The sequence below is a fragment of the Heterodontus francisci genome, chromosome 2, assembly GCF_036365525.1.
Source record: "Heterodontus francisci isolate sHetFra1 chromosome 2, sHetFra1.hap1, whole genome shotgun sequence".
In the NCBI taxonomy this organism is placed as follows: domain Eukaryota; kingdom Metazoa; phylum Chordata; class Chondrichthyes; order Heterodontiformes; family Heterodontidae; genus Heterodontus; species Heterodontus francisci.
Window position 1 is genome coordinate 147,523,338 of NC_090372.1, and position 22,725 is coordinate 147,546,062.

Here is a 22,725-nt window from a genome sequence, read left to right on the forward strand (position 1 = left end):
TTATTACAATAATGTTAGTGGCTTGGCTGGATGCAGTTTATGATGATTACTGATCATAAATACCACTCTAACAATTCCCCAATGTTAAGAACTCCACGTGTTATTTTTGAAATGTAAAAATCTAGAAATGTATCACTTGTTGTTGGAGAGTATGGCCTGGATTTTCTTCCAACTCATGTTAGTGATTGGAATTTCAGCAGGGTGGGACTTGTGCTTGCTGATCTGATTACACCATGTCTCCAGCCCAGGGTCAGGGTCAATTATATGTTCAAGGCAGACTCCTAGTGCTATAATCACTGATCTTTGTGAGCCAGCTGCCATAGGGAAGGGAATTAACAAGGACATGCAATATTTAAAGAAAGAAGGAGCTATGTATATCATCAGTAAAGTGATGGAAGGTGTCATCAACAGTGCTATTAAGCAGCACTTGCTTAGCAATAACCTGCTCAGTGACGCTCAGTTTGGGTTCCACCAGGGACCTCATTACAGCCTTGGTTCAAACATGGACAAAAGAGCTGAACTCAAGAGGTGAGGTGAGAGTGACTGCCCTTGACATCAAGGCAGCATTTGACCGAGTATGGCATCAAGGATCCCCAAACGAAGATGGTTGTGGTTGTTGGAGGTGAATCATCTGAGCTCCAGGACATTACTGCAGGAGTTCCTCAGGGTAGTGTCCTAGGCCCAACCATCTTCAGCTACTTCATCAATGACCTTTCTTCAAACATAAGGTCAGAAGTGGGGATGTTTGCTGATGATTGCACAATGGTCAGCACCATTCGTGACTCCTCAGATACTGAAACAATCCGTGTAGAAATGCAGCAAGACCTGGACAATATCCAGGCTTGGGCTGATAGGTGGCAAGTAACATTCGCGCCACACAAGTGCCAGGTAATGACCATCTCCAACAAGAGAGAATCTAACCATCTCCCCTTGACATTCAATGGCATTGCCATCGCTGAATCCCCCACTATCAACATCCTAGGGGCAACCATTGACCAGAAACTGAAGTGGAGTAGCCATATAAATACCATGGCTACAAGAGCAGGTCAGAGGCTAGGAATCCTGTGGCGAGTAACTCACCTCCTGACTCCCCAAAGCCTGTCCACCATCTACAAGGCACAAGTCAGGAGTGTGATGGAATACTCTCCACTTGCCTGGATGGGTGCAGCTCCAACAACACTCAAGAAACTCAACACCATCCAGGACAAAGCAGCCCGCTTGATTGGCACCCCATCTACAAACATTTGCTAACGCTGTTGGGGAGGGTTTAAACTAATGTGGCAGGGGGATGGGAACCAAATGAGGAGGTCAGTGGACAGTACGGAGGTAGTAACGAAAGCCTGTAAGGAACTAGATAATGAAGTCAGCGTGACTAAGTGGAAGAGTAGGCAGGGAGCAGATGATGAACGCAAAGGGAGTGGTGGTCTGAGGTGCATTTGTTTTAATGCAAGAAGTGTAGTAGGTAAGGCAGATGAACTTAGGGCTTGGATCAGTACCTGGGAGTATGATGTTATTGCTATTACTGAGACTTGGTTGAGGGAAGGGCATGATTTGCAACTAAATATCCCTGGATATCGATGCTTCAGGCGGGTTAGAGAGGGAGGTAAAAGAGGTGGAGGAGTTGCATTACTGGTCAAAGAGGATATCACAGCTGTACTGAAGGAGGGCACTATGGAGGACTCGAGCAGTGAGGCAATATGGGCAGAACTCAGAAATAGGAAGGGTGCGGTAACAATGTTGGGGCTGCACTACAGGCCTCCCAACAGAGAGCGTGAGATAGAGGTACAAATATGTAAACAGATTATGGAAAGATGTAGGAGCAACAGGGTGGTGGTGATAGGAGATTTTAATTTTCCCAACATTGACTGGGATTCACTTAGTGTTAGAGGTCTAGATGGAGCAGAATTTGTCAGGAGCATCCAGGAGGGTTTTCTAGAGCAGTATGTAAATAGTCCAACTCGGGAAGGGGCCATACTGGACCTGGTGTTGGGGAATGAGCCCGGCCAGGTGGTTGAAGTTTCAGTAGGGGACTACCTTGGGAATAGTGATCACAATTCCGTAAGCTTTAAAATACTCATGGACAAAGACGAGAGTGGTCCTAAAAGAAGAGTGCTAAATTGGGGGAAGGCCAACTATACCAAAATTCGGCAGGAGCTGGGGAATGTAGATTGGGAGCAGCTGTTTGAAGGTAAATCCACATGTGATATGTGGGAGGCTTTTAAAGAGAGGTTGATTAGCGTGCAGGAGAGACATGTTCCTGTGAAAATGAGGGATATAAATTGCAAGATTAGGGAACCATGGATGACAGGTGAAATTGTGAGACTAGGTGGCTGAAGAAAGACGAAGCTTTGAAAGAATATCGGGAATGTAGGACCAATCTGAAACGAGGAATTAAGAGGGCTAAAAGGGGTCATGAAATATCTTTAGCAAACAGGGTTAAGGAAAATCCCAAAGCCTTTTATTCATATATAAGGAGCAAGAGGGTAACTAGAGAAAGGACTGGCCCACTCAAGGACAAAGGAGGAAAGTTATGCGTGGAGTCAGAGAAAATGGGTGAGATTCGAAACGAGTACTTTGCATCGGTATTCACCAAAGAGAGGGACATGAAGGATGTTGAGGTTAGGAACAGATGTTTGATTACTCTAGGTCAAGTCGGCATAAGGAGGGAGGAAGTGTTGGGTATTCTAAAAGGCATTAAGGTGGACAAGTCCCCGGGTCCGGATGGGATCTATCCCAGGTTACTGTGGGAAGCGAGAGAGGAAATAACTGGGGCCTTAACAGATATCTTTGCATCCTTAAACACGGGTGAGGTCCCGGAGGACTGGAGAATTGCTAATGTTGTTCCCTTGTTGAAGAAGGGTAGCAGGGATAATCCAGGTAATTATAGACCGGTGAGCCTGACGCCAGTGGTAGGGAAGCTGCTGGAGAAGTTACTGAGGGATAGGATCTATTTCCATTTGGAAGAAAATGGGCTTATCAGTGATAGGCAACATGGTTTTGTGCAGGGAAGGTCATGTCTTACCAACTTAATAGAATTCTTTGAGGAAGTGACAAAGTTGATTGATGAGGGAAGGGCTGTAGATGTCATATACATGGACTTCAGTAAGGCGTTTGATAAGGTTCCCCATGGTAGGCTGATGGAGAAAGTGAAGGCGCATGGGGTCCAGGGTGTACTAGCTAGATGGATAAAGAACTGGCTGGGCAACAGGAGACAGAGAGTAGCAGTGGAAGGGAGTTTCTCAAAATGGAGACGTGTGACCAGTGGTGTTCCACAGGGATCCGTGCTGGGACCACTGTTGTTTGTGATATACATAAATGATTTGGAGGAAAGTATAGGTGGTCTGATTAGCAAGTTTGCAGACGACACTAAGATTGGTGGAGTAGCAGATAGTGAAGGGGACTGTCAGAGAATACAGCAGAATATAGATAGACTGGAGAGTTGGGCAGAGAAATGGCAGATGGAGTTCAATCAGGGCAAATGCGAGGTGATGCATTTTGGAAGATCCAATTCAAGAGTGAACTATACAGTAAATGGAAAAGTCCTGGGGAAAATTGATGTACAGAGAGATTTGGGTGTTCAGGTCCATTGTTCCCTGAAGGTGGCAACGCAGGTCAATAGAGTGGTCAAGAAGGCATATGGCATGCTTTCCTTCATCGGACGGGGTATTGAGTACAAGAGTTGGCAGGTCATTTTACAGTTGTATAGGACTTTGGTTCGGCCACATTTGTAATACTGCGTGCAGTTCTGGTCGCCACATTACCAAAAGGATGTGGATGCTTTGGAGAGGGTGCAGAGGAGGTTCACCAGGATGTTACCTGGTATGGAGGGCGCTAGCTATGAAGAGAGGTTGAGTAGATTAGGATTATTTTCATTAGAAAGACGGAGGTTGAGGGGAGACCTGATTGAGGTGTACAAAATCATGAGAGGTATAGACAGGTTGGATAGCAAGAAGCTTTTTCCCAGAGTGGGGGATTCAATTACTTGGGGTCACGAGTTCAAAGTGAAAGGGGAAAAGTTTAGGGGGGATATGCGTGGAAAGTTCTTTACGCAGAGGGTGGTGGGTGCCTGGAACGCGTTGCCAGCGGAGGTGGTAGACGTGGGCACGATAGCGTCTTTTAAGATGTATCTAGACAGATACATGAATGGGCAGGAAGTAAAGAGATACAGACCCTTAGAAAATAGGCGTCATGTTTAGATAGAGGATCTGGATCGGCGCAGGCTTGGAGGGCCGAAGGGCCTGTTCCTGTGCTGTAATTTTCTTTGTTCGTTGTTCTTTATTCACTCCCTCCACCACCGACACACTGTGGCAGCAGTGTGTACCATCTACAAAATGCACTGCAGCAACGCACCAAAGCTCCTTAGACAGCACCTTCCAAACCCAAAACCTATACCAACTAGAAGGACAAGGGCAGCAAATGCATGGGAACACCACCACCTGCAAGTTCCACTCCAAGTCACACACCACCCTGACTTGGAACTATATCGCCGTTCCTTCACTGTCGCTGGGTCAAAATCCTGGAACTCCCTTCCTAACAGCACTGCAGGTGTACCTACCCCAAATGGACTGCAGCGATTCAAAAAGGCAGCTCACCACCACCTTCTCAAGGGCAATAGGGATGGGGAATAAATGCTGGCCTAGCCAGCGACGCCCAAATCCCATGAATGAATTAAAAAAGCAAGGCAAAAGTTTCCAATTCCATCTGCAGGAGCCCAGCTCCATATCCTTCTCAAGTGGATGTATGGGATGAAGAATTAGTCTTCTGTATATTGCTGGCACTTTACAAAGCTGCTTTGCAAAGTTACTACACTTGCCTTACATCATTATGGAAAAGCCAATGTTTCTTCCCTGTAGGCATTCTTTCAGTGTAGCCAAACAGAAGTGGAAAAAGAAGAATAGGGACTGGATTTTATTCCGGCGATGGGGGTCCGGCAGCAGGCCGAAAGGCGGGACACACCCCACCTCGGCCCTCCGTCGAACTCCGTTGCTGTTTCATGGTGGGCAGGCAATTAACTGCCTGCCGTCGGGGTGTCATCGTCCCTTGAAGGGATGAGCTTCCACCTCCAGAGCTGCCAGCCAATTGGAAAGTCAGCAGCTGTGCACTACCGGCAGCACCACGAGCAGCAGTGGCCTCTGTTGATACTGCTGGAGACCCTTCATTACTGAAGACTAGAGGAGACCCCAGGAGAGATAGGTGGGGTCGATGTCACCAGGGCCATTCAGGCAGTCCCCGGCGGCGGGGTTCGGGGGGTGGTTTCTTTCCAAGGCGGGGAGGGTGGCATGGTCATCGACTCCGGGGGCCCTGGATTTGTCCCAAAGGAGGGAACCACCAACCCTACTCGGAGGCCACCAGGTATCACTTGGCGGCATCTTCCCGCTGCAGTAGGCCCCCTCCGCCTTCAATAAAATTGAAGTGGAAGTAGGAAAGCCCTCAAGTGGCCAATTATGGCCACTTAAGGGCCTCAATTGGCCTGGGGCTGGAAGGTCATCCTCAGCCTTCCCCCGCTCCGGGCAAAGTAGCAGGGGGATCAGGCAACATCAGAAACGGTGTCAACTACCAATTTGTTTGCTCCCCACCCCCACCCCGCTTCATGCCCATCTCCAAGGGCAGCACAAAATCCTGCCCTATGTGAGGGAACACCAAGCTCCACCTACTCACCCTTATCCAAATATGGTGGGGGTGGATATGGCCTGAGATTTGCGGTCAGCAGCGAAACAAGGGCACTCATCGCTGACCTCGAAGAAAGCCTTTCTCTTTTCCTAGCCAAGCCACTAATATTAAAGTAATAAAATTATCTTAATTAGTCTAAATGCTAGGGAGGGGAACAAAAATAGCTGCCATTCCTACTCTTGATTGATCTTCATTGCTCTTGCCAGGAAAGTGCTCACGTAGGCCTCCACAGTCAAACAACTGACCAACATTCACTGTCTAGGCTTATATTTGAAGAAGGGGGAGGGATCCAACAATTCACCTGTAGAACTCTATCCTACCACTGAATCAGCACCTTCCAGCGATCTCTGTGGGGAGAACTTTTCCTCTTCTCACTGTGCAGTTGATTGCAGTGTTCTTTAATAGGGATTCCCTACATGGAGCTGCAGTGATCTCATCAAGCTGTCCAAGCAGCCAATCACATTAAAGAATTCTCACAGACGGCCAACCAATAAATGGAAAGCACGAAAATCAACTCACTTTTAAAACATTTTACATCTAGCCAATGTTATGACGGTGCTTCTTATATTTTTGTTAAGTTTTTTTTTGAGGACTCATGTATTTTAGAATTATGGACATTGTTTTAAGGAAAGGATTCCATGGATTTCTTTTCACTGGGGTAATCGGAAAGTCTTTTGCACTTGGTTTGTAAACAACACTTACTGAAAGATAAGTACCCAATGGGGTTTTTATGACCTGGGGAAGATGTTTACAGAGAAGTGACAGGTCAAGATTTACAGGGGTCAGGAGGCTTGACTCTTGCGATAGTGTTTTGGTTTCACTTTGGTCAGTGTGTTGGGGTGTGAACTGTTTTGAAGGCAGTTAAAGAAAACCAACCAAGAGAGCAGTCACCATCAGCACCCTCTTCTATCTCTTTGAGAACTTCCTGAGAATCAAGTGTAAGAAATAGGGAAACAGTTGTCGCATTTCTCCTGAAAAGCCTGCCAAACTGATCTTCAACATCACCTGAAAAGAACTCTTCTAGAAACATCCCAGTGACAGTCGTCTCCGCATACTTGGGATGTCAAACCAAAAAGGGACAACAGACACCTTTCTATATCTTCTCTTTTTTTTTTCAAGAATTAGCAAATATTTGGCCAAAGTATTCCTCTTTGTCTTTTTTTTTTGTAACAGATCTCTAAAGAAAAAATCTCTGTTTTTTGGTTAACCAGGTGTCTGTGTGTGTGTGTGTCTGTGTCTAAGGTAAAAAGGGAACTTTCCTATTTCACTCTGTGTGCTAATGCTTTACTTCATCTCTGGTTATGTCTTGTTTTATAATAAACTGATAATTTTGTTATTTATTCAAGAAACCTGTTTGGTGTATTTTAGTCTGAGATAAAAATAGAGTCAATGATTGACCATATCAGTATCAAGGTATACATTTACATATATGTTGTGACCGATGGAGAAGTGGAACTCGAAAAAACAGTGTATTCCTCCCGCCTCGGTCGTAATAGCCTGTGGCGGAGCAATCAGTGACCGACCGTAACTTCAGGATTACCGTGTTAACATGCATTTGCACTAAATCCTGCAGTTGTGGTCATTTTCAGAGGGGTAATGACAGCAAACATACAAACATACATACGAATTAGGAGCAGGAGTAGGTCACTTGGCATTTCGAGCCTGCTGCACCATTCAGTAAGTTCGTGGCTGAACTGATTACTCCACATTTCCACCTACCCCCGAAAACCTTCCACCCCCTTGCTTATCAAGAATCTATCGACCACTGCCTTAAAAATATTCAAAGACTCTGCTTCCACCACCTTTTGAGGAAGAGAATTCAAAAGACTCACGACCCTCTGAGAGAAAAAATTTCTCCTCATCTCTGTCTTAAATGGACGACCCCTTATTTTTAAACTGCGCCGAATAGTTCTGGATTCTCACACAAGGGGAAACCTCCTTTCCACATCAACGCTGTCAAGACCTCTCAGGATCTTGCATGTTTCAATCAAGTCGCCTCTTACTCTTCTAAATTCCAGCAAATACAAGCCTCGCCTGTCCAATCTTTCTTCTGTATTAGTCCAGTAAACCTTCTCTGTACTGCCTCCAGCGCATTTACATCCTTCCTTATGTAAGGAGACCAGTACTGTACACAGTACTCCAGATGTGGCCTCACCAATGCCCTGTATAGCTGAAGCATAACCTCCCTACTTTTGTATTCAATTCCCCTCACAATAAACGATAACATTCTATTAGCTTTCCTAATTATGTGCTGTACCTGCATACTGACCTTTTGCGATTCATGCACTAGGATACCCAGATCCCCCTGCATCTCAGAGCTCTGCAGTCTCTCACCATTTAGATAATATGCTTCTTTTTCATTGTTCCTGCCAAAATGGACAATTTCCCACTTTCCCACATTATACTCCATTTGCCAGATCTTTGCCCACTCACTTAACCTATCTATATCCCTTTGTTACCCCCTTATGTCCTCTTCACAAATTACTTTCCTACCAACAAAAACAAGAAATGCTGGATTCACTCAGCAGGTCTGGCAGCATCTGTGGAAAGAGAAGCAGAGTTAACGTTTCGGGTCAGTGACCCTTCTTCGGAACTGACCCGAAACGTTAACTCTGCTTCTCTTTCCACAGATGCTGCCAGACCTGCTGAGTGAATCCAGCATTTCTTGTTTTTGTTTCAGATTTCCAGCATCCGCAGTATTTTGCTTTCACTTTCCTACCAATCTTTGTGTCATCAGCAAATTTAGCAGCCAAACCTTCGGTCCCATCATCTAAGTCATTTATATAAATTGTAAAAAGTTGAGGCCCCAGCACTGATCCCTGTGGCACACCACTCGTTACATCTTGCCACTAGAAAATGACCCATTATGCCTACTCTCTGTTTCCTGTTAGCTAGCCAATCTTCTATCCATGCAAATATGTTACCCCCTACACCATGAGCTTTTATTTTCTGCAATAACCTTTGATGTGGCACCTTATCAAATTCCTTCTGGAAATCTAAGTACAAGTAAAAGCTAAAAGTTCACTGTCAAAACCCCCCCCCCCCCCCCACAATAACTGGGCCATGCTCTGTCATACAATCTACCCACAAAGGAAGAGAGAAAAATTAGGGTAGACAATTCTAGAGGCAAGGTTTAGGCAAAGGCTTTCTACCCCTTTTTTTTCATTACCCATCCTGGGACAACCTGAAAACAAGGTGTTATGTGCTTCTTGAGGTGCTTAGCAGAATGTTTAAATGACAAGTAAAGACAAGAAAATTGGAGAGTGCTGTGATATTGTATAAGTGTTTTTTAACTTCTTGGACCTGTTCAGACTTTACTGTTGGGATGAAATTCACCTATCTTCCGTGTGATAAGAGTCCTACATGAAATGACTCTGGCCATTCTCAACCTTTGCTGATTGGCCACAGTTCCACAACAAATGTTCATGATTGTGCTTTACACCAAGGAAACCCCAAATATTGTCGCAGAAACTGAAAATTCCATACTGGTGCCAGGGTGTGTGTTTTGGAAGTTGACATTGCACATGGCTCATGCTATGTCTGATCTATGCATGACGTTGATAGTGATTAACAAAACCGCAAGCGTATTTCATAACTGACACCAAGGCCTGGATATTATCTCGGAGGGGGCTGTTTTCAGGTCGGGAAACCCAGAAGTACTGGACATCTTACTCGCACTGTTTCCGCCAGGCGGGGTGGTTTAAAAAACACCCTTACATTGCTGAATGGTTATCAAAATAGCAATATATTAATATACTTTTTTTTTTGTCTTCCTTTTTTCTAGATGATCCAGACAACCAAAACTCTGCTAGAAAATGGTGATGGAGTGTGTGAAAAAATAATGCAGTGTCAAAGAGCAGGTATGTGCAGAATCTGAAGCTACTTCTGTAAAATGGAATTAAGTTAAATCATGGGTTGCATTGCTTCCATGCCAATCTTGAGTTATCATTGTGCATTCTAATAAGTTCCTTTAATTTCTACACCTCACATAATATTAGATAGAGGATCTAACAAGGGAGGGTGCAGTGCTGGACGTAATTCTGGGGAATGAAGCCGGACAGGTAGTTGACATGTTGGTGGGGGAGCATTTTGGTGATAGCGACCACAACATGGTACAATTTAAGCTTGTTATGGAGAAAGAAATAGACAAGTTGCAAAAAAAGGTTTTGGATTGGGGGAGAGCGAATTTTAGTAAAATAAGGCAGGATCTGGCCAAGGTAGACTGGAAAGAGTTACTTGTCGGGAAATCTACAGAAGAGCAGTGGGGGGCATTCAAAAAGGAAATGGGGAGGGTACAGGCCCAACATGTTCCCTCCAGGGTAATAGGTAGGAGCAACAAGCCCAGAGAACTATGAACGACCAGAAACATTCAGGGTACTATGAGAAGGAAAAGAGAGGCTTTTAGCAAATACAAGGAAAGCAAATCAATGGAAACATTAGTGGAGTACAGAAAGTGTAGGATGGAGCTTAAGAAAGCAATTAGGAGAGCAAAGAGGGGATATGAGAAAGCTCTGGCTGGTAAAAGTAGGGAAAATCCCAAGATACTCTGTAAGTATATCAATGGGAAGAGGATAACCAGGGAAAGAGAAGGACCCATTAGGGACCAAGGGGGAAATTTGTGGGTGGAGCCAGAGGACATTGGTAGGGTGTTGAACGAATACTTCACATCTGTCTTCACCCAAGAGAATGAGGATGTAGATGTGGAACTTAGAGAGAGAGACTGTGAAATTCTTGAGTAAATTGTCACAGGGAGTGACAAGTTATTGGAGGTTTTGGAAGGCTTAAATGTGGACAAATCTCCAGGTCCGGACAATTTGTGTCCCAGGATGCTGTGGGAGGCGAGGGTGGAGATTGCAGGGGCTCTGACCCTAATTTTTAATTCCTCTCTGGCCACGGGGGAGGTGCCAGAGGACTGGAGAACAGCTAATGTGGTCCCACTATTTAAGAAAGGTTGTAGAGATAAGCCAGTGAACTACAGACCAGTGAGTCTCACGTAAGTGGTAGGGAAACTATTGGAGAAAATTCTGAAGGAGAGAATCTATCTCCACTCGGAGAGGCAAAATTTGATTAGGAATAGTCAGCATGGCTTTGTCAGAGGGAGGTCATGCCTAACAAATTTGATTGAATTATTTGAGCATGTGACCAGATGTGTAGATGAGGGTAGTGCAGTTGATGTAGTTTGCATGGATTTCAGCAAAGCCTTTGACAAAGTCCCACATGGGAGACTTATCAAGAAAGCAAATGCACATGGGATACAGGGTAACTTGATTAGGTGGATTCAAAATTGGCTTAGCTGTAGGAGACAGAGAGTGATGACAGACGGCTGTTTTAGTGACTGGAAGCCAGTGTCCAGTGGCGTACCACAGGAATCTGTGCTGGGTCCCCTATTGTTTGTCATTTATATAAACGACATAGATGACTATGTGGGGGGTAGGATCAGTAAGTTCGCGGATGACACAAAGATTGGCCGAGTGGTTAACAGTGCGGTGGAGTGTCTTAGGTTACAGGAAGATATAGACGGGATGGTCAAATGGGCAGAAAAGTGGCAGATGGAATTTAACGCTGAAAAGTGTGAGGTGATACACTTTGGAAGGAGTAATGTGACACAGAAGTATTCAATGAATGGCCTGACACTGGGAAGTTCCGAGGAACAAAGGGACCTTGGCGTGTTTGTCCATAGATCTCTGAAGGCAGAAGGGCAGGTTAATAGGGTGGTGAAAAAGGCATATGGGACATTTGCCTTTATCAATCAAGACATAGAATACGAAAGCAGGGAGGTCATGTTGGAGTTGTACAGAACTTTGGTAAGGCCACAGCTGGAGTACTGTGTGCAATTCTGGTCACCACATTATAGGAAGGATGTGATTGCATTGGAGGGGGTGCAGAGGAGATTCACCAGGATGTTGCCTGGGATGGAACATTTAAGCTATGAAGAGAGGTTGGATGGGCTTGGGTTGTTTTCGCTGGAGCAGGGAAGACTGAGGGGTGACCTGATCGAGGTGTACAAGATTATGAGGGGCATGGACAGGATGGATAGGGAGCAGCTGTTCCCCTTAGTTAAAGGGTCAGTTACGAGGGGTCACAAGTTTAAGGTGAGGAGCAGAAGGTTTAAGGGGGATTTGAGTAAGAACTTTTTTACCCAGAGGGTGGTGACGGTCTGGAATGCCCTGCCTGGGAGGGTGGTAGAGGCGGGTTGCCTCACATCCTTTAAAAAGTACCTGGATGAGCACTTGGCACGTCATAACATTCAAGGCTATGGGCCAAGTGCTGGCAAATGGGATTAGGTAGACAGGTCAGGTGTCTTTAATGCATCGGTGCAGACTCGATGGACCGAAGGGCCTCTTCTGCACTGTATTATTCTGTGATACTGTGAATATTAACTACATTAGTTAAAGTTCAGTTATTTACAGATTAGAACTATTGATAATGCTTAATTCATTGTGGGTGCATAAATTAGCTAACAGTGATGAAAGAAACAGTCTGAATTCATTCCTTTGGAGTACCGATAACTGAAAGTTAAGATGGTATCATTTAACTAAACAAAGCCCCGCCCTGCCACCAATTGCCCCTAGAACATGGGACTGAGGTTTTGACCCACTGAGCACAGGACTCCAGCCATGTCATAGAGGTCAAAGGCCAGTTGTGTTTTTTTAAAAATAACAATGGAGAAATAAAACCACCATCTAAAAAAATGGAAACTTAAGAACAAATGATGCTGCTTAAATTTGGTGACATCTAGTGGTTGCCTAGCTGCACAGAAATGATAGTTTTATGAACATTTTATCCTCTCTTCTTCCCCAAACTACAGTGCGGCTTGTCTAATTTTGTAGGTAAGAATTTTTCAATATCATTGCTAGATTATTATATATTGCAGGTTGATCTGGAACTAATTACTGGCACCTTGCAGGTGAAATATAAGTTGCAACAAGTGTTTTACATATATTAGTTCAGTTAGTTATAGTTGCTGCTGGAAGAGTGGAGAAGGATTAGGACTCAGAAAAGAATGTTTTTCATAGCACTGCCATACTAGCTGTCAATAGTGCACTTAATTGGATGGACTGGGCTTACAGTTGAATTGAAACTTTGGCTTTATCTATTTGAAAATTGCCACATAAATTTGCAATACCTTTAGACCCCTGTGAAGGACAATAGCGACCCTGGGAAGATTATCTTTAGCTAATCAAAAAGACAGGGAATTATGGAGCGCAGGTAAAGATTTGATATGCAGGGACAGTGATGAATGCTTACACATGAGAAGAGAAGAGGTTTGTGTTGAAATACAGTTTACTTCTCTGTTGTCAACCACATTTTGCACATTTTAATTACTTAAAAATGCAAATTTCAGCATTTAGCTCATCTTTTCATCCTCCTTAAATCTTTGATGCTGTCACCATGCCAAAAGCCAAGTACAAAACCATTGTATTTTTTTATTGCTTACTAATTCTAATACTTTCTGTAATCCATGTGAAACCTCACACATCTGTACATGAGCTCTGTTTAACAATTGGCATTGACTTTGTGCTTGTGAGTTTTTTTTGTTCACCTGTCAGATAATGAAAGTATTTTCTTAGTTTATTATAGAGTATGATTTGTATCCCTTGGAATACTTAGAATGCTGCCAGAGACCGTCTGTGTCTCAAGTGTAAACAAACCCTGCAGATTTTTCTTGCTGTAAAGAGAAATATTACTTTTTATTTGTTTCTTGGGAAACGAATTATTTTCCTACATACATATCCAACAACTTATTCTTCCACTGATGTTTTTTTTTAATTCATTCAAGGGATGTGAGCGGTGCTGGCAAGGCCAGCATTTATAACCCAGCCCTGATTGTCCTTGAGAAGGTGGTGGCGAGTCACTGTCTTGAACCACTGCAATCCTTGTGGTGTAGCTATATCCAGAGAGCTGTTAGGGAGGGACTTCCAAGATTTTGACCCAGCAACAGTGAAGGAATATATATATATATACATATATATAGTCTGTATTTTATATATCTATATATGTGTGTGTATTTCCAAGGCAGGATGAATTGGAGTTGATTCATTGTTAATTAGTTGTTTGTCTTGTGAGTTGATAAAGTAAAGATCTATAGATTGCAAAGAAGCGTCTGGTGTTCAGCAAATTGTTGCAATTGCACTGCAAGCATTCTGCTGAAATTTGACATTTTAGCCATAGTTGTCGAAAGGTTCCATTGCATGACTTTGTGATGATGGTAGGAGTCTGGGGTACAGGTGCATGTAATTTATAGCTGACCTGCAGCCACTAGGGAAAATGACAGTTGTACATGCTGATGTAAAAAATTGTAGTAATATAAAAGCAAAATACTACAGATGCTGGAAATCTGAAATAAAAACAGAAGGTACTGGAAATACTCAGTAGGTCTGGCAGCATCTGTGGAGAGAGAAACAGAGTTAACGTTTCAAATCAATGACCTTTCATCAGAACTAAAATTGTAGATTTAATTAAATTAATGACAACAGACAGTGGAAAGGTAATTATTCAAAAAATGTTCATGTGCATTTATGATGATATATCCTTTGATTCACATTCAAGACAATTATCGGGTACATCATCAGCTCACAATTACTTAGTGCCCGAATGTCCCAAGGTGCTTCACAAGAGCATAATCAGAAAAAATTGACACCAAGCCAAGGAAAGAGACAATTGGACAGATGACCAAAAACTTGGTTGATGTAGGCTTTAAGGAGGAGATGTGGAGATGTGTAGGCAGGAAATTCCAGAGCTTAGGGTCTAGACTGCCAATGGTGAGGTGAAGGAATTTGGGATGTGCAAAAGGGCAGAATTGGAGTGACACAGAGTTAATGGAGAGCTGTAGGAGGTCACAGAGAAAGGGTGGGTAGAGGGATGAAGTGATAAGAATACAAAGATGAGAATTTTAAATTTGAGGCATTAGTGGACCAGGAAACTAGCAGTGCCAATTTCTAAAACTAGACAATATTCTGCAGTGTCCTTTGGGACGGGAGAGGGGAGTGGAAATCCTATAAAGATACTTCTAACATAACCTTGATTTCTGAAATCATTTCATGTTTGTACAGTAATTGCAAAATGTATTTAACTTGGTGATAGAACCTTATAGTATTTTATTGCACCATTCTCGATTGTTCCCCTCATATCTTAAAATGATTGAAACACCAATACCAATGGCAGATCCGTCAGCATGAATCTAAAAATTGTCGTCATAATTGTGTTACGACCAGGTGAGAAAGAGGTCTAGGGTTCCCTTTCAGCCTTCATCTGGTCTTACTGTAACAGGGTTTTATTTTTAAACACACTGTTTTTAGCTCCCCCTTGGTGAATCCTTGTTTATCGCTTTCCAATTATAAGGCAAAGAAACGAGCACAAACAAGCTTTCTTAGGTTTAAAGAAGAAAGGTGACATTTGATTAAACTTAAATTTAAATTTTAATTCAGTTGACGCCTACGAATACACGACACGCCTATGCTAGCATGCTTACGCGATACACACATGCAGATAGAGATAGAAAAGAGCAGAAAAAAAATTAAAGTGGAAAGGTTTGAGGCAATATCTGAAGAGTTGCTGTTACGGTTCTTCGAATTCACTGTATAGTCCTTGATTGTAGGTAAGTCTTGCTTTGCGTTGGGGCCCAGTATTAAACCTTGTTCACTGTAGGAGACTTTTCTCTCTTGGAGTTCATGTGTCTTTAGTAAGTTTTTGGAGTTCTGTGAGGAAGAGATGGAAGCAGACAGGCAGACAGGAGGTCTTTTTCAGTCCAGGAGCATTCTGCTTTCTGCCAGTTCAAACACTGTCTCTACAATTTAAAACTCCCCAAGTTGGCCAGCAGCGTAGTCATGTGACTGACTGGTTTGACCAGGTCTGTTCTGTGTATAGTATTGGAGCAGGGGATAGCTCCTTTGTTCCAAGCAGTGTCTGTTAATATGCAAAAATGTCCTTCCAGACAGGGGCCTGGCAACCCCTTGTAACAGGCTTTTTCTTCTTCCCAGCAATAATTTGAAATTTAATGTCCATGTGGCAAAATTAATGTGCCTCATTCTTGGCAGGTGGGGGGCCTGCATGACAATTGCAATACATTTTAGACTGAGTAACAAAATGCAAACAAAACAACAAGAGCGGCAGAACGGTATAACACTCTGGAGCTCGAGTAACAAAAAGTGGCAGGATGTGAGTTCATACTCATGATAATACCCTGTATGATAGAAATGAGGGAGGCTAAATACCTCTCTGTGGAGAGGGAGGGTGCATAAAATTCCTTACACCCTTTTTGTGTATCAATCAATAACTGGGTACTGATTGAGAGTGGCCTGGAGGAAATTCACCTGTCCACTTTTTCAAATGGAAATAATGCAAAGAGACCGCAAAGAAAACATTGTGTTAAGAAAATATGAATCTCATTTTTTTAAAATGAGAAAATAGTAATTGATGGCATAAGTTGTGGGCAGTGTGGAACATAATTGTAATGTTTAGCTGCTGGACTGGAATATCCTTTTAAGATCATTACTCAGAAACTCGCTTTGCTAAATTGGTGTGAGCTCAATTATAGGCTGATTCTTGCTAGACATTTCACCAGATTAGCAGCTGCTAGGCGCCTCCTTCTTATCTCAATACCCTCTCCAGGGTATCAAAAAATCAAAATATCTTTCTATATAGTTTTTCTTTCAGTTGTTTTTCCTTGGTGTGTTATACGAAGTGTGACATTGAATGTGGTCAGTACTTTCAAAACATTTGTATTGTGATGCTCACATACAGTGATTGAAACTAAAAGAACTCACCCTGAAGAGTTATAAAAGTTGACTTTTGTTTTAAAACAATGGACAAATTGTTGCAAAATAGCCACTGAATGTCAAAAGACCTGGCTTGTGTATTCAAATTATCTGCTATCTGGCAAGGACAAAAGAATGCATTCAAAGCTAAGAGATATCGATTGCACCCATCCTAAACCCATCAAGAGACACTTTTGAATTGAATGGGTTCTTCTGAAATAAAGAAGATGTGAAGTAGCCACTTCCTGGGACATTGTCGGTCACTACAGGGAGGAAACTCTGTTCACCAGCAGAGGCAAAGGTGTGAAACCGTTTTTGACAGTAAGAGGTAGCTTTCTGTAGAGAGAGCTGGAGACCCAGGAAGAAGCATCACCAAAAGCATGTCCAGCTAAGAACTGGGAGAAAATAGGAAGGCGCCCTGCTGTGAATTCTACACTTCAGCCTGTGTAGCAGAGAAGTGGAAGTGATCCTCTGTCTTCAAACTGAACTTTATACTCTTGAAATACCTCTTGAAATACCCCTGACATGAAATTTGACCCCTGGTCTGACTGAATTTCTTTGGCAGTCCATATCTAGTGAAAAACGGAATTAAACCCTCAATCACTACTTTTGCTGTGATCTTTTTCAAAGATATTGAAAACCTAGTGGACAAATCCATGATGGTTAGGAGAAACTTGTGACCTGACTTAGTTGCAGCTAAGGGTCCGACACAATCCACAAGAACCCCACTGAGTGGTTTGTCAAAAGTAGGAATCGGTATCAATGCGGCTGGCTTAATCGAAGGCTGTGATTTTCCAACTACCTGACACGTATGGCAGGTTCTTTAGGCAAGCTCGGCCAATAAAAGTGCTGTCTTATCCTAGCCTGAGTCTTTTGAATACCCACATGACCCGCCACTGGGTTCTCATGGGCAGTTCTCAAAATTTCACGACAGTACTTCAGGGGAACAATAACCTGATGAACTATAACCCAATCCTCATCAGCAGGCCTCTGGGGAGGTCTCCACTCTCTCATTAGAATGTCATTCTTAATATATTTGCACTCAGGGATCTTTTCAGCTTCTGGCTTAGAATACAGCATTTGAAACAAACTTCTTAAATTAGGATCTGCCTGTTGTGCCTCAATCTGCTAAACAATTCACCATTGCTAGCTTTGGAGCCTTTTTCACCAACATCTCCATCCAAATTCTAGAAAAAAGTTTCAGGCAACCAAATACCCAAATTGTGCAGTGGTTAGCACCACAGCCTCACAGCTCCAGCGACCCGGGTTCAATTCTGGGTACTGCCTGTGTGGAGTTTGCAAGTTCTCCCTGTGTCTGCATGGGTTTTCTCCGGGTGCTCCGGTTTCCTCCCACAGCCAAAAAACTTGCAGGTTGGTAGGTAAATTGGCCATTATAAATTGTCCCTAGTATAGGTAGGTGGTAGGGAAATATAGGGACAGGTGGGGATGTGGTAGGAATATGGGATTAGTGTAGGATTAGTATAAATGGGTGGTTGATGGTCGGCACAGACTCGGTAGGCCGAAGGGCCTGTTTCAGTGCTGTATCTTTTTAAAAAAAAATCCACAAACCCCTCAGGCCTGCAACTAAAGAGAACTTGATCTCCGAGAGAATTCAACAGGTTTACCATGAACCCCGAAACCTTACCTCACTTCAAACCATTTACCCCCTTTCCTCTCTATGTGTCTTTTCCTGTGTGTGTGTGCGAGTGAATGTGTGAGTGGCTGCAGTTGCGACAATTTTGAGATAAGCATATTGCTAAATAAATAATTAATCTTCTGTTTTAAACCTACAGGAAAACCTGTTGCTGTCTGTTTATTTGACAAATAAAATACAAAGGGGTTAAAATCCCAATAATAAAAACACTTGCTCTGCAGTCAGTTGGAGGTTGAACAGTGGGAACCACCCACAATCCTTATCACGTGGCCTTAACAGTATAAATATGGATACATTTGAATACCAATGCACCGCACCACAGAATGTGCTGCTATGTATAAGCATTTGACTCATATTACTGAGTTCCTTATCTCACCTGTGCCAATCAAGGGAAGAACCAGGTTGAACCAGGAAGTCAAAGTTAGAGAAAAAGTCATTAGATTGGTCTTACATGTTTCTAGCTTCTACTTTAGAGCAAGATGGATAGACCTTTGGGAGAAGATGCTTGCAGTTAGCGTGTAGTCCGTAAAAATGAGGGAATATGAAGTTTAGCCTTGAATAATATCTCATTGCAGATGCAAAATCTCGTCTGTTGGAAGGCCATGGCCAGGATTTGCTCTGTGGGCTTCAGGACCCCGCCGTCAGGCTCAAATGGGGATCCAAAGCCCACATTGTGTGAGGGAACAGTCAGTTACCTGTGATTTTCCCCGAATTAGCCAATTAATTGCCAGAGGATGGGCCTGCTGTCCAATTAAGGATGACAGGCAGGCAGCCCGAAGTTGGAGGTGCCCTCTCTCCAGCTTTTTAAAATTAAAAAAAAAAAATAGATCCACCAGCCAGGCCACTGTGGGGGTGGGGGATCCTTTCCACAGGCCGGCCTGCAGCTAAAGCTACTGCTGAACCCAGGCAGGTGGGGGTGCCCTTAAGCCTGCCTGGAGTGCTGTCCTCCCTGTCTGCCGCCGGTAGGCCACCCCCAGGCACTTGCACCATCCCTCGCCTCATGCGGGGATCTGGAGGCCGTCTAGAAAATCCCAGTCGGCCTCCGACAATAGGCCTTAATAAGCCAAGTTAATTGGGTGGGTAGCCAAACCGACCTCCCCCTCCCCCCCTCCCCTCATCCCACCTCTGGGAAAATGGCCTGGGGCAGGATGGTGGCACGAAATTCAAAGCCTGCCCGCCTCCATGCCCACACCCATGGGGGGGCTAAAATTTCAGCTCCATATGTACTCTACATTACTTTCATTCAGTTTAATAAATAGAAAATTATAGGAAGTGAATGCAAATTCTGGTGAATGAGGCTCTACACCGGAATGGCAATTTTGTAAAATTGGCCCTTAATGGTAAGAAAAAGACAAAGTGAGAGCGAGTATTCATAGAAATGCAAGACAAAGACATAAGGGGGGGCTTAATTTTAACCTTCAAAAATGGGTAGATTGGGTTTTGATGTGATATTAAAATTAAATCTGATCCCAAGCCGCCTCCAACCTGCCCATTTCCTGTTTTACTGGGCAATCAGCCCATTCCCATATCTAATATAAAAGCAAAATACTGCGGATGCTGGAAATCTGAAATAAAAACAAGAAATGCTGGAAATACTCAGCAGGTCTTGCAGCATCTGTGGAGAGAGAAGCAGAGTTAACAAGGGTCAGTGACCCTTCTTCCAGGTTTAACCTTGACTGGCCAGGTTTCCTGGGCATCGGGAAACCCAGCAGCTAAAGGGAGGCGGGGAAGCTTTGTGGAAATGATAAGTACCTTTACAGCACTGCAGGAGTGCTTCCTCGCAGCCCAGCAAGCTTATCTGCTTTCCTGCCTGCCATCAAATATGACCCACCCCCACCCAACACCCCTCCCCGATTCAAAAGCTCATCTAAATACTTCTTGAATGTTGTTAAAAGGAGGAGGTAGTTGAGACACTGGATAGGCTAAAAATTGATAAAGAGGAGGTATTACATAGGCTAGCTGTACATAAAGTTGATAAGTCACTAGGACCAGATGAGATGCAGCCAAGGATATTTAGGGAACTAAGGGTGGAAATTGCAGAGGCGCTGGCCATAATCTTCCAGTCCTCCTTAGAAACAGGTGTGGTGCCAGAGGACTGGAGAATTGTAAATGTTACACCCTTGTTCAAGAAAGGGCATAAGGATAAGCCCAGCAACTACAGGCCAGTCAGTTTAACCTCAATGGTGGAAAAGCTTTCAGAAACAATAATTCAGGACAAAATTAATAGTCACTTGGACAAATGTGGATTAATTGGTTAGGGAAAGCCAGCACGGATTTGTTAAGGACAAATCGTGTTTAAGGAACTTGCTTGAGTTTTTGATGAGGTAACAGAGAGGGTTGATGAGGGCAATGTGGTTGATGTGGTGTGCATGGACTTCCAAAAGGCATTTGATGAAGTGCCACATAACAGGCTTGTCAGCAAAGTTGGAACCCATGGAATAAAAGGGACAATAGCAGCATGGATACGAAATTGGCTGAATGACAGGAAACAGAGAGTAGTTGTGAATGGTTGTTATTCAGATTGTAGGAAGGTATATAGTGGGGTTCCCCAGGGTTCGGTGCTGGGACCCCTACTTTTCTTAATATATATTAATAACCTAGACTTGGGTGTACAGGACACAATTTCAAAATTTGCAGATGACACAAAACTTAGAAGTATTGTGAACTGTGAGGAGGATAGTGATAAACTTCAAAAGGACATACACAGGCTGGTGGAATGGGTGGACAACTGGCAGATGAAATTTATTGCAGAGAAGTGTTATGTGATACATTTTGGAAGAATGAGGAGAGGCAATGTAAATTAAAGGGTACAATTCTAAAGGGGGTGCAAGAGCAGAGGGACCTGGGGATATATGTGCACAAATCATTGAAGGTTGCAGGGCAGGTTGAGAAAGTGGTTAATAAAGCATATGGGATCCTGGGCTTTATAACTAGGGGTATGGAGTACAAAAAGAAGGAAGTTATTATAAACCTGTATAAATCACTTCAGCTTCAACTAATATATTGTGTCCTGTTCTGTGCATCGCACTTTAGGAAGGATATGAAAACATTAGAGAGGGTGCAGAAAAGATTTATGAGAATGGTTCCAGGGATGAGGAACTTCAGTTACGTGGATAGGTTGGAGAAGTTGTGCCTGTTCTCCTTGGAGAAGAGAAGATTTGATAGAGGTGTTCAAACTAATGAGGGCTGGGGACAGAATAGATGGGGAGAAACATTGGCAGAAGGATCCAGAACCAGAGGACACCGATTTAAGGCGATTGGCAAAAGAAGCAATGGCAACATGAGGAAAAACCTTTTTACGCATTGGGTGGTTAGGATCTGGAATGGATTGCCTGAGAGTGTTGTGAAGGCAGATTCAATCGAGGACTTCAAAAGAGAATTGGATAGTTATCTGAAGAGAAAAATATTACAGGGCTATGGGGAAAAGGCAGGGGAGTAGAACTAGGTGAGTTGCTGTTGAAGAGAGCTTGTACAGACATGATGGGCTGAATGGCCTCCTTTGTGTTGTAGCCATTCTAAGATTATCTGAGTATCATGGAGGCAGTTGCTGAACTCCTTCATGTTCAGTATTCTGCTGCATGTCAGGGAGCTGACAAACAGGTTATGTTTCTGATACACACAACAGTTGAGTGGGATGCGTTCCTTGCTTGACATGGAGCCAAGCCTGACAGTCAGGCGGGTTCCAGGCAGGATCCTGTTGGAAAACAAAACCTGCAGGCAGTGGAGAAAGCCCAGACTTCAGGGTTTCCCGACCAGAACTCCTCCCCATCCCTACTTGGATATCCCACCCAGTAAATATTGGACCATTTAGTCTGCTCACTGCAAAAGACTGAAGTTCTGCTGGCACAGTTGTAATCTGTTGACTTCCAATATTTGTATGATTTTTGATGAAATCTAGTTTTCATTTTTTCCCCTACACTTGAAGTGTAGTGAAATGTTGGTCACATGTCAGATGTGGATTAGGAAATCCATCAGGTTGTATTTCAGATTTTGACAAAACTGGAAAAACAGCTTTCAGCTGTATTCTGTAATGCTGACTTGTTTCTAACAAAAAGATGATTTTTTTTTTCTTGGTATCTTTAAAACATGTTTTAAAACCCGGTGGCCCCAAACTGTAGTGGATTTTGGGGGGCCATGAGATAAGGAGATTCCTGTTGATCTGGCATTCAGATCTCTATATTGTTTGATTTACTAGCACACTATTTCTTCTGTTGCTAGATACTAATTTAAAAAAGACGGAATCAGATGAACTTTTATGCTGGTTCGGATTCAATTTGCCCAAATCAGGCCCAGCCCACAAAACTGGCCAAGCCCCTAGGTCGAGATTGCATTGGGTCTTCAAAATGTGCTCATTTCCTTAGGCACACAATCAATAATAGGCAGGATTTAAACAGTTTTTTTTATATCAAAAAAACATTTAATTTACTAAGAAACTGGACAATGTATATCAATGGAACAATTAAATGGCTCAGTATAATTTTTAGAATTCATTTTCAATAATTTTAAATCAGATTAGTCACAGGCAGAGGACTGGACACCCTTACTAAACATTCTTATTTATGGTGATAAACCCATTTTCAGTTGTGTTAATAAAATTGCACCAGGTTGCTACCCTTAAATACATCAAGGAATACTTTTTAATGG

The 22,725-nt window shown here is 43.2% G+C and overlaps 1 protein-coding gene across 2 annotated transcripts in view; it reads left to right on the forward strand.

The window, feature by feature from the left end:
* LOC137347347 (inactive phospholipase C-like protein 2) overlaps nucleotides 1–22,725 on the forward strand; it is a 362,127-nt gene that overhangs the window by 267,073 nt on the left and 72,329 nt on the right. For both annotated transcript variants that reach the window (XM_068011820.1, XM_068011821.1), the window contains exon 4: nucleotides 9,455–9,530. In XM_068011820.1, coding sequence (XP_067867921.1) covers nucleotides 9,455–9,530 — 76 coding nt within the window. The remainder of the gene's footprint in view (nucleotides 1–9,454; nucleotides 9,531–22,725) is intronic.